At 47.7% G+C, this 14,292-nt stretch overlaps 1 protein-coding gene across 3 annotated transcripts in view; it reads right to left on the bottom strand.

The window, feature by feature from the left end:
• DIP2B (disco interacting protein 2 homolog B) overlaps window positions 1-14,268 on the bottom strand; it is a 61,933-nt gene extending 47,665 nt beyond the window's left edge. For all 3 annotated transcript variants that reach the window (XM_042023662.1, XM_042023663.1, XM_042023666.1), the window contains exon 1: window positions 14,142-14,268. In XM_042023662.1, the coding sequence (XP_041879596.1) occupies window positions 14,142-14,223 (82 nt within the window). In that variant the 5' untranslated portion in view covers window positions 14,224-14,268. The remainder of the gene's footprint in view (window positions 1-14,141) is intronic.
• Between the last annotated feature and the right edge of the window lie 24 nt (window positions 14,269-14,292).

Here is a 14,292-nt window from a genome sequence, read left to right as displayed (position 1 = left end):
CTAAGGATCATCCTAAACCTGGAAATCCTACAGAACACTGTGGGTTGTCCCTCTAAGGATCATCCTAAACCTGGAAATCCTACAGAACACTGTGGGTTGCCCATCTAAGGATCATCCTAACTGCAGTCTTGCTCCACTGACCTACAACCCATTCCAGCATCCGTGCTCTCTGTCTTGCTCCAGTCTATTCCACACCATTCCCCATCCCTGGAAGTGCTCAGTCTGGACGGGGCTTGGAGCAAGCAGGGAGACTGGAAGGTGTCCCTGTCCATGGCAGCAGGGTGGAATGAGATGAGCTTTAAGGTCCCTTCCAACCCAAACCATTCCATGATTCCAGAGATGAGTTCACTTCCTACCTGGTCTCCCAACCTCACTTTAATACGAGTTCCTCCACCACAGCCTATGTGACCTTTCCAGCCTCACCGCTGAAGAGATGAAAATTCAACATTCCCTTTTATTCCTGCTAGAAATGACAACATAAAAAGTACTTGGACAGGAACCATCTGTTCCTGTGCCTAATGGAGCCATAATCACTGGATAACAACCATTCCACAGAACATTCCACTGTTTATAAAACCAGGGTGTCAATGTAATAATATTAATGGGGAGCTGCTTGTGTCTTTTGGATAAAATATGATATTCACAGCAGGCTTTGCTTTCAGCTAAAAACACCATGGCCTTTTACAGCAAAGCAAAGCACCACAGACAGCACTCACAATTAGGGGGTGGAGGGGCAGGAAGGGCTAAGGATGTGTTGACAGTAATAATTTAAGATGAGGTATTCTGCCAAGAAAGAGAAACTAAAGGATTAACGTCCAAATAGAAAATCTGCAATTAAGCAAAAACCTCTGAAAGAGAAGGACTGCGGACACGGCTCTGTGTTGGATCGTTGCCCTCCAATTTGCTCTCCAAGACTTCTCTGCTGACTCCATGTGTTTCACAGGAGTAAAATTCATGCCACGCCACGTAACAGTCTCTCAAGAGAAATGATGATGTTTGGGAAATAAAACAACCACTTCTCTCCAACATCTCTTGCACAACAGGATTATTTCTTTCTTAGCACTGGGATTCTACAAGCACAACACAGAACTGTATAAAAAACACAGAAATAAAATTAATTCCTTGGAGAATCCCAGCTGAGATGTTCCTACTGAACACAGCACAGACCTGCAGTGACAACCAGTCTGAGCATCCACAGAAACACCTGCAGGCTGTAGTACCTCCGATTTACCCAGGAAACTCTGGAGAGCTGTTTCCTCTAGCCCTAATCCTGCTGGAGGAAGACACAACAAAATTCCTCCTGGGGCCGCCAGGTCACACATGGGCAGCCCCCAACTCCATGAAAATCCACAACCACACAGAAGCCACAAACGCAGGATGTGCTCACGACCCAACACCGTGCTCGCCATTCTCTGAAGTGAGACCTGAACCAGTTACGCTGTGCACAGGCAGGATTGAATATTTCATGTTAAAAGCTCTAAAAGGAGGAACAAAAAAAGCCCTGGCCCAAAAGTGCTGCCTGTCAAAATCAACCGCTCAACTGACAGACAGTGCTGTACCCAGCAGTGCTGAGAAGCCTGGCATGACAGCCATAAATCACTCCAAAATCTTCTTTTCATGCAGAGGAAAAGGAAGGGTAAAGATCCGAACATGAAAACTTGCCCATTTTTAATTTGCTTGGTTGCACTTGTTTAAAATTGACATTTATTTTGATACCTGAGCTTGCCTTTCCTTTATATTTCTGCATGCAGCAAGCTGAGAATGAGGAATTTATCACATGGAGACACCAGGACATCCTAGAGGCACCTTCCCCAGAGCTAAGGAGCCTGACCACTGGAGACGTGTCCTACCCTGAGAGCAGGGGGAGGTCACACGCGGGCCCCAGACGTTCCGTAAGGGACCGCTTCCGTGGGGTTCTTGTGCAGAAGATCCTTCCCCGTGGCCTGGTTTCAATGGACGGGGTCAGTGCTCTCCTGACAGACCCACAGGTGGAAAATCCTGAGAATTCAGCACAAGATCTTCAAATTCAAACACAAACAGGGCCTCGAGAGCTAATGGACGCTGACATGCAGAAGTGTGTGATCGCTTCCAAGCAGCTGCCTTCACCTCCCTCCCAGAGAGGCCAAGGAAGGCCCTGGGGATGTACCAGTGCCTCAAAGGACGCAGGTTTCCTTTAGTCTTTAACAAAGGCTTGGAGCAATTGGCACATTGCCCAGCCTTGCTGCCTTCTTCCTCTTCAGATATGCTTCCATCCACAGATAACACGGGGCAGCTTTGAATTCGCGCCCTGCACAATCAGAGGGAAAGGACAGCACAGGAAACCCAAGTCAGCTTTTCCCCTCGGCGGGGGAACTCCCTGGAACAGCCAGCACAGTCCTTTTCATTGACATGCCCAACACAGTGTCACAGGAGACAGCAGACAACGTGCTCAGAGCTCCACCATTAACTGGTGAGTTAGTTTAGTGAGTTAAGACATAGATCTGCCTGCAACTGCTTGGGGCAGAATGTGCTGAGGGAGCAGAAATGCACCTTTCAACTAGGAATCCATGAAACAGCTTCAAACGATCTCTTTGAATGGTGGAAACAATCCAACGACTGCAAGCTTACCCCAATGTGACAGTACCTCTTGGGGACTTCTTGTCACACTTCACCCACAGAAAACTATTCTGAAATAGCTCTTGCTGACAGCAGAATCATAGAAAAACCAGCTCTGACATTTCCCAGGTCTCTCTATTTCGCTAGTTCCTCTCCTCCCTTTCTTGGTCTATTTTACAGACTCCTCTCACGGCATCCAGGATTCCACTGCAATACTGTGAATTTCTTTGTGCCTGTGAGGTCCTGCACCCAAACCCTGGAGCAGCTGTACCAGCGCAGCCCCAAGGTTGTCACTTTGCAGGGTGGGAGCACCAGAAAGCCACGCACACGCTCCCGGCCGCACCAGGGTCAGATCCTCCATAACCTGAAGACAAACTCAACTCTCAGAGAAGATTTTCTCCTTCCCCAGTTCTCCAGCCAACTCTCTCCTTTTATCCTTCTGCCCAAATCATTGTGTCTCTGCTGGAAGAGGAGCCTGCAATGCCGTACAACACCTCTGTGTTCACACTGTTTCACCTGGTCTGTCACTTTAAACATTCCCAGGAAGGTCTTCCATCATTTTAAACAAGAAAACATAACAAGTAATTACTTTTCTAGCAGAAGAGGCCAAGTTCTGGCATCCTGGAGAACTTCTATGACCAGCATCCCCTTATCTTGTGTCTCCCTCCCTTGTGCTTTGCTGAATCCAATTAAATATCTGGAAGGTGAGAAAGAGAAAATGTCACCTTTGCCACAGACTCAATGTCAATGAGTGTGAGCCTCCATAAATGCATCCCTGAGAGCTGCCAGTACACGAACCTTGATTTCCATTTGTCTTTTCCCATCGGGTTCAACACCAGGAATCACCTTCACATGCCACAGGGAAGTGAAGGAGTTGAACACCATCAGCTGTCCCACTGCACAGCGACAGCTGGGAAGGATCCCTCCAGGAACGGGATTCCTGCAGGGAAGGATCACGGCAGGGAAGTGTGTGTAGGACAAATCTCTGCAGCTCTCTGGAGCCAGAGGATCCCATTTCCTGGGACAAAGCCCAAAGGAGAGCAGGCAGTACAGGAGAACAGTGCAAAGCAAATGGAACGTGTTTGGACAAGAAGCAAAATCCAAACTTTGACCTCTGGTACTAATCCCTCGGAATCAGCAACAGCCACAGGTAACGAGGGAGATTTTAGGCCCCTCTGTACAGGAGCTACAACAGAAGAACTGGAATCGGAGGAGGCAGGGAGGAGAAAGGTCCAAATTATCTTTTTTTTCTTAAAGTCACACCTGGAAAAATGGCTTTTTTCAGATTTATTAAAAATCAGCTTATCCACCATGAAAGAGAGGAGACCATGAGGTGAGTAATTACTCCCTAAGACACAGGACAGGAATCACAGGAACATCAGGTATGACTTTGCTGGATCCAAATGCTTTTCCTTTCAGCTTTCATGCTACAACCAGCTACTTCTGAAAGTGTTTTACCAAAGCTCTGTCCAATGAACAAGAATTTGATACACAAAAGGCAAAGGCTAATTACATCTTCCTGTTTGCTCTTCTTGCCAGACATTTTTTTGGAGGCCTACTGCAAAAAGAACTGCCTTGAAAGCCTTCCAAGGCAACACCAGCTCCAGGGTTATAGATTTTTCTGATTTTGGGGAAATAGGAGAGCAAATTAACTCATGTCTCTGTGCTTCTGGTCAAAATGACTAAAAAAAAATGTTCCCAAGTCCTTAACACAAATGGCAACTGGCCCTACAAAATTTTTACATGCTGCAATTTTAAAACAGGACTTAACAAGCAAAGTGTATCAAACACAGGAATAACTACACAGAAATGTTTGCTCAAGGTTTCTAGGTGTGGCTGCAGCCAAGACATAATAGGATTATTTATATCTGACTCATTTGCTTCGCCTTCATCCACAATTCTCCCTATTTGGGACTCAGTAATTGACTTCTTTCTGCACCATGTGACTTTTTAAAATCAGGACATTTTCAAGGAGGACTTGAAAATTTAAAGCAGAGAGAAAAAACCCCACAAATACAGTGGGGGTTTATATCACGTTCAACCAAACCTGACCATCACCATCATGGAGAAACTTCCTGAACATGCAGCACAGTGAGACATCCACTCGCTGGTAATCAACCTGCACATGTCACGGTGTGAGTGACAACATCCCCTCAGCCACAGAGGGTCCCGTGATGTCCCCTGCTCTGTGTCCGAGCTGCTCACCTCACCCTGTGCATCTCCCCCCTGCTTCCTGCCTGGGAACTCAAAATAACAATACTTCCCCCTTTTCACTGCAGCAACTTCCAATCCCAAATTGCGTAAGAACAGAGGTTTTCATTCCAGTTACAATAAGAATTGTTCTTTTTTTAATCCACAAGGGATCACTTAAAGTTTCTGCCCTAAGAATAAACACAGGGCTCAGTCTCAAAAAACATTTACACGAGTACTTGGCCATTCAGAGAGCTCCTTCTTGTAACACAAGGGGCTTCAGTCTCGTGTTCAGTATTTTGTCAGGATTGACACAAAAGCCTAAAAAAACGGTCTCGAAATAATTTATAATTTGGTTACCTACAAATTCTTTCACTGCTCATGAAACCCAAACGCAGTAAAAGGTTTGGTATTTTCTAAAGAAATACAGCTTAGATTCCGAAAAGCTTCAGCCCGTGCCCTCTCCAGTTTGCCAAAGTTCACGGCTTTCCGCGGAGCTGCGGCACCTGAGCTCCCCGAGATGGAAAGAGTGAGGTGCTAAGAGGTGAGAGCAGCCTGAGCCAACGCTGCTGCCAAGGGCTTGGTTATGAAAGCCGGGATGCAGCTCTTGAGGACACACCACAGAACAGAGATGCTTTTCTCCAGCCTGGACATGCAGCACAGAGCTATCTGAAGTGAACTTCTCCCCTTCCTCATCACACACCACGAGCAGCCCCGCAAACGCCATCAGGACCTTGCTCCAACCACCCCACGGGACACACAGCAATCTCCTGAATGCCAGAAGTGGAACACCTTTAATAGGCATTTTCCACTTGTATTCAATTAAGGGGGGAAAAAAGGCAGCACAGTTTAATAACTGCAGATCTGTTTATTCTCTACGAGGATCAGGGACTTTTATCTCCCGCTCCGATCACCTGACTCCCTGACTCCGCTCTCCACCACAGGGTGAATAATCACAGCCTGGAATTTGCCATGTCACTTCCCAGCTCCTTGGAGGAACTCTCCTTGTCCTCACCCCAGTGACAATGCACATTGTGAGCAGGAATGTCAGAGCAGGAATGGCCAGCGCTCGCCTTCCTCACACCACGGCCCAGAGTGACCTTGTACAACTGTTAACTCTGCTCTTACCTCTTGCTAGAAAGGAAGCACAAAACTTCAAAGCCTCCTTCCCCTCCTCGGGGCTTCTTTTGGCTGGTCAGCTCCTCTCTGGGATCACTGCTTCCAGAGAAGTGTACATTTATAATTACAGGGAAAGTTGATGACAGGGATGCAACCAGCAGGCAAAGAAAGCAGCTGTATCAGGCCATCCCTGATGTACACGTGCTGCTGCTGCTGCTGCTGCTCTCAGGGAGCAGATCACAGCATTTCCAGAAAAGGTGCTTCAAACTGAAATGGCTCCTCGTAGATTAATTAACACCCGAAATGAAGAGCTGATGCATTAAAGGTGCGGGTGGGAACACAGGAAACCCAAAACCTCCTTCAAGCACGTCCTCACCCGACAGCCCTTTCTGGAATCACACACAGGGACAGGGCCTGAAACCACATCCTCCAGCCCTCGACCTTTCCTGCTGTAACATTCCGGCTTTGATCACATCCTTCCAATTTATGGCCAGCCCAATGTCCCATCAGAACTCACTAGCTCACACCACCAAACCTAGCACTTCCAAAATCTCCCATGGCTTGTCCTACACACACAGCGCGTCTGCCTGGTCACCCTTCCCACACCCCACCCAGTCACCCACAGCCAGTCCTGGTGGCAGCTACAGCAGTGGATCGTATGGAAAATTATTAGTGGGAAAACACTTGTTCTGAGCTTCCTGTCACAGCACTGAGCAGCTCGGAAGGAGAGGGGGAAGTGCCACATGTGGATCGATTCCCAATGGAACAGAGAGCTCTGTGTGCCCCATGGAGATGTGGCTACAGTGACAGTGGTGCCTTCCCTCCCTTCCTGACAGGTGGGCTCTGTCAGGTCCCTTCCTCTGGAAAGGAAAGCTCTGTGGGGTGTTCCCCTCTGTGCAGGAGGGGAAGGGATAAAGCAGAACTTCCTCCAAAAGCTACCTGTGCTGCTCTCAGAGAAATGAATTATAAACCTATACTAGAGGAACACCAGTGTTGCTATTCCCAAGTAAATTTCTTAATGCAGTGAGCTAAAATCCAGGAATACAAACACTGACTCATCTTTGCAGTGTACACTTTATCTCCAAGAAAAGGCTGACTTGTCCAGCTCCTTTAGGACTAAGCCACAGGAACAATATCCCTCCGAAGAGCAAAAGACAGGAAAAACATCCCAAACAATTCTTTTCCACCGCTGCACTTTAGACCTGATATTTGACATTAGTCCTGATCCCAGAGGCAAAATGGGAGCGCTCCATGCACTCAGTCACCCAGCTCCCACGGCTACGGCCATCCTAAATGGAATGCATTATTCCTGCATTAAAACATATGTTTTTCAAGGCAGCCAGCCATCCGGCTGTTCCAAGGGAGATTACAGAAGACCTAATTTTATCAGGCAGGGATACAATTCTCCCGGTTTTTTTTGTTCCCTAGGGACATGGAGCTGGTGAAAGCAGGTTGCCTGACTGCTGGGGAACAATTCCGAGGGGCTCCGTTGCTGATCACTCAGGCAGTAACTGGAATCCTGGGTCCATAAAGTGTATTAATGGATGCCCTGTAGGCTCTGTGGGCTCCCATCCCTGAGGAATTCAGAGGCCAGGAAGACCTAGTTTGCATCAGCAATTCTCAAGTCAACAAGAACTAGAAAGAGTTTATGTTGGCAGAGAAGTGCTAAAACTTTTAGCTTTTTTGTCTTTCCTTTTCCTTTTTATCAGCTTAAGTTACACTAAGTAAAACAAGGTGTTTGCTCACAGCAAGGAAAGTTATGTTACTATTACATTATTATCTTTGGTATAAACTCAGTGTAACTTAAACTTACGTCCTGCCTATGTTTACTTCAAGCAATGTTTCACAAACTCTCAGCTTTGAAGTTTGAAAAGAACACAAACTGATGGAGACAGCCATTTTACTCCAAATATCAGGCGAGAGTAACGACCCAGTACATGATTCAAGATGAGAAATACAGGTGTGAGGCTTTCCCCAAGACTTCTCATGAAATGCAATGGGAAAATTCGTGTAGCAGATGGAATGCTGCTGCCTGCAGAGCATCCGTTAGCTATAAATCAATGTTTCCTCACACATGGTGCAAATAGAAGAGTCTTCCATTCTAATTAATAGAACGAGACATCCTGGCCTGATGACTCTTCCCTGATTTCACAAGCTCTCCAAAAAAATTTTGTACTGAATCAGCCTCAACAGAGAGAAATGCTTCAATTCCTCTCTCTATGAATCCAGGTCCAAAAAAGCAACTGAGCAACTCATTGAGAGATTCAGGAAATGCTTTTTATAACTGAGACACATGGTTTAAAGAAAACCATTCTAAGAAATTATCTGCACATTGTATTTGAAAGAAATGCAAACAGGAACTCTCCAGCTTCTGCCCATCCCTCGGGAATGCTGACCATGAGTTCACTCTTTGGCTTCTGAAACTTGCCACTGAATAAACACGATAAATCCAGCGAACAGAAAACTTCATGACAAACACTAATCAGAGAGAGGGAATCAGGAAGGAGCAATCACCCTTTCCACAACATCAGCAATGAACCAGAAACACCAGGGGTGCTCCGCGTGCGCTTCCCTGTGGAGCTCCAAGGCTTGCCTGCTTCGCTGCATGTTGGGAAGAGCGGCAGCTCTGTGCAGCTACTCTGCCACCCATCACATTTCCTACTCAATATTTCATGCTACAGGATTTAAAATAGCAAACTGAAGATCAGTTATCTAGGACACCACAGCAAACTCCAAATGCGGCTTTAGCGCAGCTGTGCCAGGCCAACAGGTCTGGTGAACATTCCCAGCTTGAGCAGGCAGCTGAAATGGCAAATATCTCCCATCCTGGAAGTACTAACAGTCGTAAAATCCAAACTGGGAATCATTGCTACCAGATGTCCCCTCCACCCAGCTCAGGAAACTGGTTCTAACTCCTGCAAAGCTTCACAGAAGCAACCAGGGAGGAGGCGCAGGACTCTTTAAAGCCTCTAATTTCCTCCTCTCCCCAAGGCAAAGGGTCAGAGCTGCAGCTTTTAAAAAGAGCCCCAAACTCAGTCCTCATTTCCTAAGTATACAAGGGACAACACAAAAATATGCACATTCTTTAAGTTTCCTGGTTGTTTTTTATTATTCCAGTCTGGATGCTCCAAAAACCTTCCTCCTCTTCCCCGTGTTTACATGCTTCAATCATGTACCAACAGTAAACCTGACTCCCACTCACTTGAGCCAAAATATTTCTTCCAGTATTTGTGCTTAACTCCCTCTATCCAAACATTAATCACTTAAATCATTCTGCTTTGACCATCTGCAGAGCAGAAATCTGTGATCATCTTGTGGACCTTCAGTTTGCTGCACTGGTGACAGATCTGGTACTTTGCTCCTCTTGGTCATGACTGGAGCTTTTCCTGTGACACAGACATTGCATGGAATCCATGTGCTCCGCGCTTACATTGCTTTTTCCTGGGCTGTGAAGCTAAAGAAAATACAATTTCATCCACAGTGAAAGCAGACGAGGGATCCTTACTGGGATCTTTGTAGAGCCGACCAAGGCTGGATGATCCCTGGGTGAGCACAGCCAGCTCCCTGTGATGGCTCCAGGAGGGTTTCAGGCCTTTCCAAGCTCTCAAACTGCACCTGCACTGGCTGCACGCAGAGAAGTGTGTCAAAACCCTGCACAGATTTCCCAGCAGATTTGGGACCCATCTGCTGCCAGTCCTGCAGGTAAATTAAGGAAGCAACATTAAAGCTTTCCCAGTGCTGGTTTTGCCTAATGCAAGACTTGTGGGTGAGATGCTGCATAAATGCACAAAAACCACCTGTAAGTCCTGTTAGCTACAGGCTGATCAGATCCAACTTGTTTATGTTTATAAAGCTCTTCTTCGACCTTTTCTGTGCTTTGCCCACAGTTCCTTTCTGAGTGGGGGAAGAAACTGAAGTGAAACCTTTCTGCTCACTCACCACAATCCATAGAGCCAGTCCCTACTCAGACAATTACTTCCTTTGCCTCTGTAATTTAAATTCTGTGCTTCAGCTGCTTAATCTATAAAAAAGGTCCTCACCTACTTCGACAGGCGCCTGGCAATCAAAGATTGCAACCTGAAACACACAATTTTTAAAAGATCAGAGAAATACCCTGATTCCGTAAGAAATTTTCAAGCCAAACAAAATAAAGACTCTACCCACTTGCTTGAGTCAACATGTTTTCTTCCAGTAAGGTTCTATCCTATTTGGCTGGCCTTCAGTCCTGAGTTTCCACCCTTTTGCTGATACTCCTTTTTCCATACATGCCACCATCCTTCTGTTTCTTCAGCTTCTGAAAATCCTCACACAAAGCTTTGCTCTGCAGACAGAGCCTCGGTTCTCCAGTGAGAGACAATCAGCTTTAAAAGGAACAAACCCAGGTGCACGGAACCATTCTCAGAAACACCCACCCAGAATCATAAACCAGGCAGCAAATGTGTGTTTAGCTAGAAAAGTAAACAGAAACCAGCTCCTCCTGCCCACTAGGCAGGAGGGAGGAGTGGTAACCCTGTCACAGAACCCAGAAGTGGCTGAAATGACATCCAAGGCCTGAGCTGCTCACAGGAGCTCCTCGTTACTAAGAGGTGGAATTCCCCTGCCCTTCCCTGGACATTCAGACATCTCCAGCTGGAGTTCTCTCCACTGACACCCCTTTACTAGTTAAAAACTCCAGGCAAGACAGAAACCGCAGTGCCACAAACCCCAGCAGCCAAATAAGCTCTTTATGTGGGTGTTTAACCCCTGCAGAGCCAGGCTGGGCCCCGCAGTGGGGCTGGCAGGAGGCTGCCCTGCTGCCACAGCCAGAGCTCTCACCTTCAGGAGAACACACCTCCCCACACAGGCAGCACAACAGTCACGTAACGTGCCCTGTGTGAAACAAATCCTCCGAACGTGCTTAATTAGAGCCTTTGGATCTGGACATTCCAGAGTTTCCCAGCTCCATTAACGGCTGGGATGATGTGAGAGGAGCTGCTGGAATGTTTCACCCAAGGTGTAAAAACACCCAGACATCCCCAAGCCCAGTGGCGAAGTGCTTTAATATTAACGTTTTCCACCGAATATGGGATGAATTCAGGCGTTTACCTTGTTCTCTGCACCTTTCAGCACACACTGAGAACATTCTAAGGAACAGCATCATGTGGCGGAGCCAAAGTCACCTTCGCTCAGCGCTGCAGCTCAGCCCAAAGGTGAGACTGAGCTCCCGCACTCACAGCGGTGTGAAAACGAGGGGGAAAGTCTTCTTTAAAGTTAATATCCCTGGCACTTTCACTCATCAAACAGAAACAGATGTAAATACAAAGGCAGCCCTTCCCATCATTAGTGATGCACAATGTGGGTGTTACTGACAGATGAAGAAAAGCACCAGAAAGAAAAATATCCCAAAAGTGAGAAAAGAAGGAAAACATGAGTAATGAGCAGTTTCCAGATTTCCCACAGCTCCATGACCCAATTCTCAGCTGATACATAGTTACTGTTACTTGAACATTCTTTCCTCAGAGGTATCAACACCGATCCCTTCTGCGGGGGAACGCGAGGTCTCCCTAAGTGGAGATCGAGGTGTAAATGCTCGTCACACCGACAGAAGACACTGAATTCTTGTGCACGCTTCAAAATGAATGAGCTGGTCTCAAATCCATCGCCAAGGCCCAGTACAGTACAGTAAGATGTAACTTCTGCTGATTAATGAGCGATTAATGTTTCCTGAAACACGTCCCACTACTTCTCGGAGACGTTTTCCCTGCGCTCAGGGATGGGATGGCTGCTACTTCCGCACTGACCACAAGGCTCAGTAAGGAATAATCCAAAGGTATAATTAGTCCTGTTGCTCTGTCTGCACAGATTGTTTCTTAAGAAACTCTCATGGCTCATCATTGCAAACTCTGATTTCTATTTCCAGCATACATTAAAGTAATCCTGCTCCACTTTGCATCCTGCTCGCTGACGCAGCACCTTTCACAACCACAACGCCAGATAAGGTTTTATTACTATATTTGCCCCCGTTTTGTTGTGAATTCTCTACTCTGCGGTGGTTAGTAGTAGCAAATGCCTGGATAAAACTCACAGCAAGGCTCAGCACACGAGTGTTTGTGCTCCCAGCCCGCGGAGCCAGGTACTTCCCACTGTCCATCAAGGACAGAGCCATCTCCAGCTCAGCGGGCAGGGACCCTGGGCCACTCCCAGTAGCTGCAGCTCCTCTCCTCTCCCAAAAACGAGGTGTTCCTACGCAAAAAAGCCTGACAGAAATGTTCACGCAGTCCACAGCCAAGCCCAGAGACAAACGAAGCTGCAACAAGGGGGTGGGAAAAAAAAGGATCAAGTGTTCTTATCTGAGCAACAACTGAGCAGTTGCACATGGAGCCCTGCTGCCATTTTTAATAAAATGCTTCTATTCAATATTGTTTACCGTCAACAGCCCATGGTTATATTCAGCTGAACAATGCACACACAGGCCCCAAAATCCCTCTGCTTAAGCCTCAAACTAGGGCGTATTTTTCAAGAACTCCACAATGACATTACCTCACTGCCTCACTCCCCCTTCCCACAGCTCAGTTATCTCAGCAACAACATCCCCTGAAATATGTTCCCAAGAGCTTGGGGACACAGTCACCCAAAATTCTCTGTACTCGTGGGTTTTTTGACGGAAGAAGTGATTTGCACAAACAAATCCTCGATATGCACATTAAGAAATCCAAGTATTAAACCCACAAAGGGGCAGTGGATTTAAAATTCAGAGAATTACTTACATAACCCACAAAACTTCACTCTGTAGCACCGAAGTTGAAGCTATTGGAGCAGCTTGTTAAAGATTAGTGGGATGTCACAGCAGCCAGTCCAGCAACAGAGCTCATTTCTTTCTAAGTTTGCAGTACAATCTATCACAGGGTCAAACCGTAACGGGCTTTCAGTGCCACAAGAAACAAACTTCAGAAAATCCAAGCAAAAGCTTAAAACATTCAACAAATTCTTTAAAAAACCTATTTAATGTTACATTTCAAGCAACACCACCGTTCCTCAATTCTTTGTTACCACAGAGTCCCCGAAACCAAACACCAGGTAAAGTTTTATCACTTTAGTTAAATGTCTGCAGAAAGTATATCTGAGAAAGAGTTAACAAAACCCCCAACCAGCCAACATCAAGGCTTTAGCTACAACCCAGCTGTGTTAGGAAAGCAGTGCCATGGCCTTTTCTGCTGGCAAAGCCCTGAGTGCCGGTGTGGGCAGCGGGGGCTGACAGCCCCCAGCTCACCCCTGGGAGTGAATTCCTGATCTCCAAAGAGTCAATAAGTCTCTTTTATGCACTGTGGGCTCTGGGATAAACAGAGCAAGGAAAGATGTGCCTGCAACTTGATTTTTCTTAATTTTTAATGCTAAGAGAGACACTGATAATCCTTGTAGGGTCCCTTGCAACTCAGGATATTCCGATTCTCTGGTTATTCCAGCCATGCAGTAAACCCTCCTGAGAAGCCACTGATTTTTTGGCATCAAGTTCCGTACCCTGATGGAGGGAGGAAAATTAAAATTATGCAAATCTGAGCTACCTGCACTGCAACCTTCTCCCTCCGCCTCAGCTTCATCCCTCGCCCTCCGGCTTCACAAGGGAGATTCACAACAAAGCTGTACCGAGAGCAGCATTTTAAACGCTGGGGAACAAAGACAAACCCATGCAAAAAAGGAAACAACAGTAAAAAAAAAAAAAAAGGCAGCAAAAAGCGCATGCTCTGAACCGATTATGGCAAAAGAACTTATTCAGAAAGTGGGAAGAACAGAGGGTTTGTCTTCATTATTGTGCCCAAAGTTCCTGCGACTCCCCCGCCCCAGAACTGGCTGTCCCGGGGTCTCTCACTCCCACTCCGCATCCTCAGCTTGGGAGCTACGGAGAAGAGGCCACAAGGAAAAAAACGCTCCCGAGAGGGGGCTGCAGGTCACTCACCCCCGACAGGTGAAGGCCCCTCCGGGGTCGCACCGGGGGTCCCCGGGCTCAGTCGGGGGTCCCCCCGCACAGATGATGCTCCCAGCGCTCCTTCCGCTCCGACAGAACCCCAGCCCGGGCCGGGCCCTTCCTTCCTCCCCCGGTCCTCTCAGACAGACCCCGGAGCCTCGTTCATCCCACCCCCGCCACTCCCGAGCCCCCCTCGCACCCCTCGGCGCCGCCACCCCCGGCCCCTCACACGGAGGCTCCGCGGCGCCCCGCGGGCAGGGCCGGCCCGGCCGGGCTCCCGGCGCTCCTCGCTCACCTTCCGAGAGCTCCAGCTCCAGCTCGGCCAGCTGCTCGCGGACCTCGCGGGGCAGCGAGGACACGGCCGCGGGCTCGGCCATGGCGGCGGGAGGGGCTCCGGGCGCGGGTCCGGCGGGGGCTCAGCGGCCGCGGGGCGCGGGGGGAGCGGG

This window comes from Corvus kubaryi, unplaced genomic scaffold (genome assembly GCF_017639235.1).
Source record: "Corvus kubaryi isolate FWS band 111438036 unplaced genomic scaffold, C.kubaryi_AGA036_p1.0 37253, whole genome shotgun sequence".
Classification (NCBI taxonomy): Eukaryota; Metazoa; Chordata; class Aves; order Passeriformes; family Corvidae; genus Corvus; species Corvus kubaryi.
Note: the sequence above shows the minus strand (reverse complement) of the source record. Positions and strands in the feature narration are given on the sequence as shown.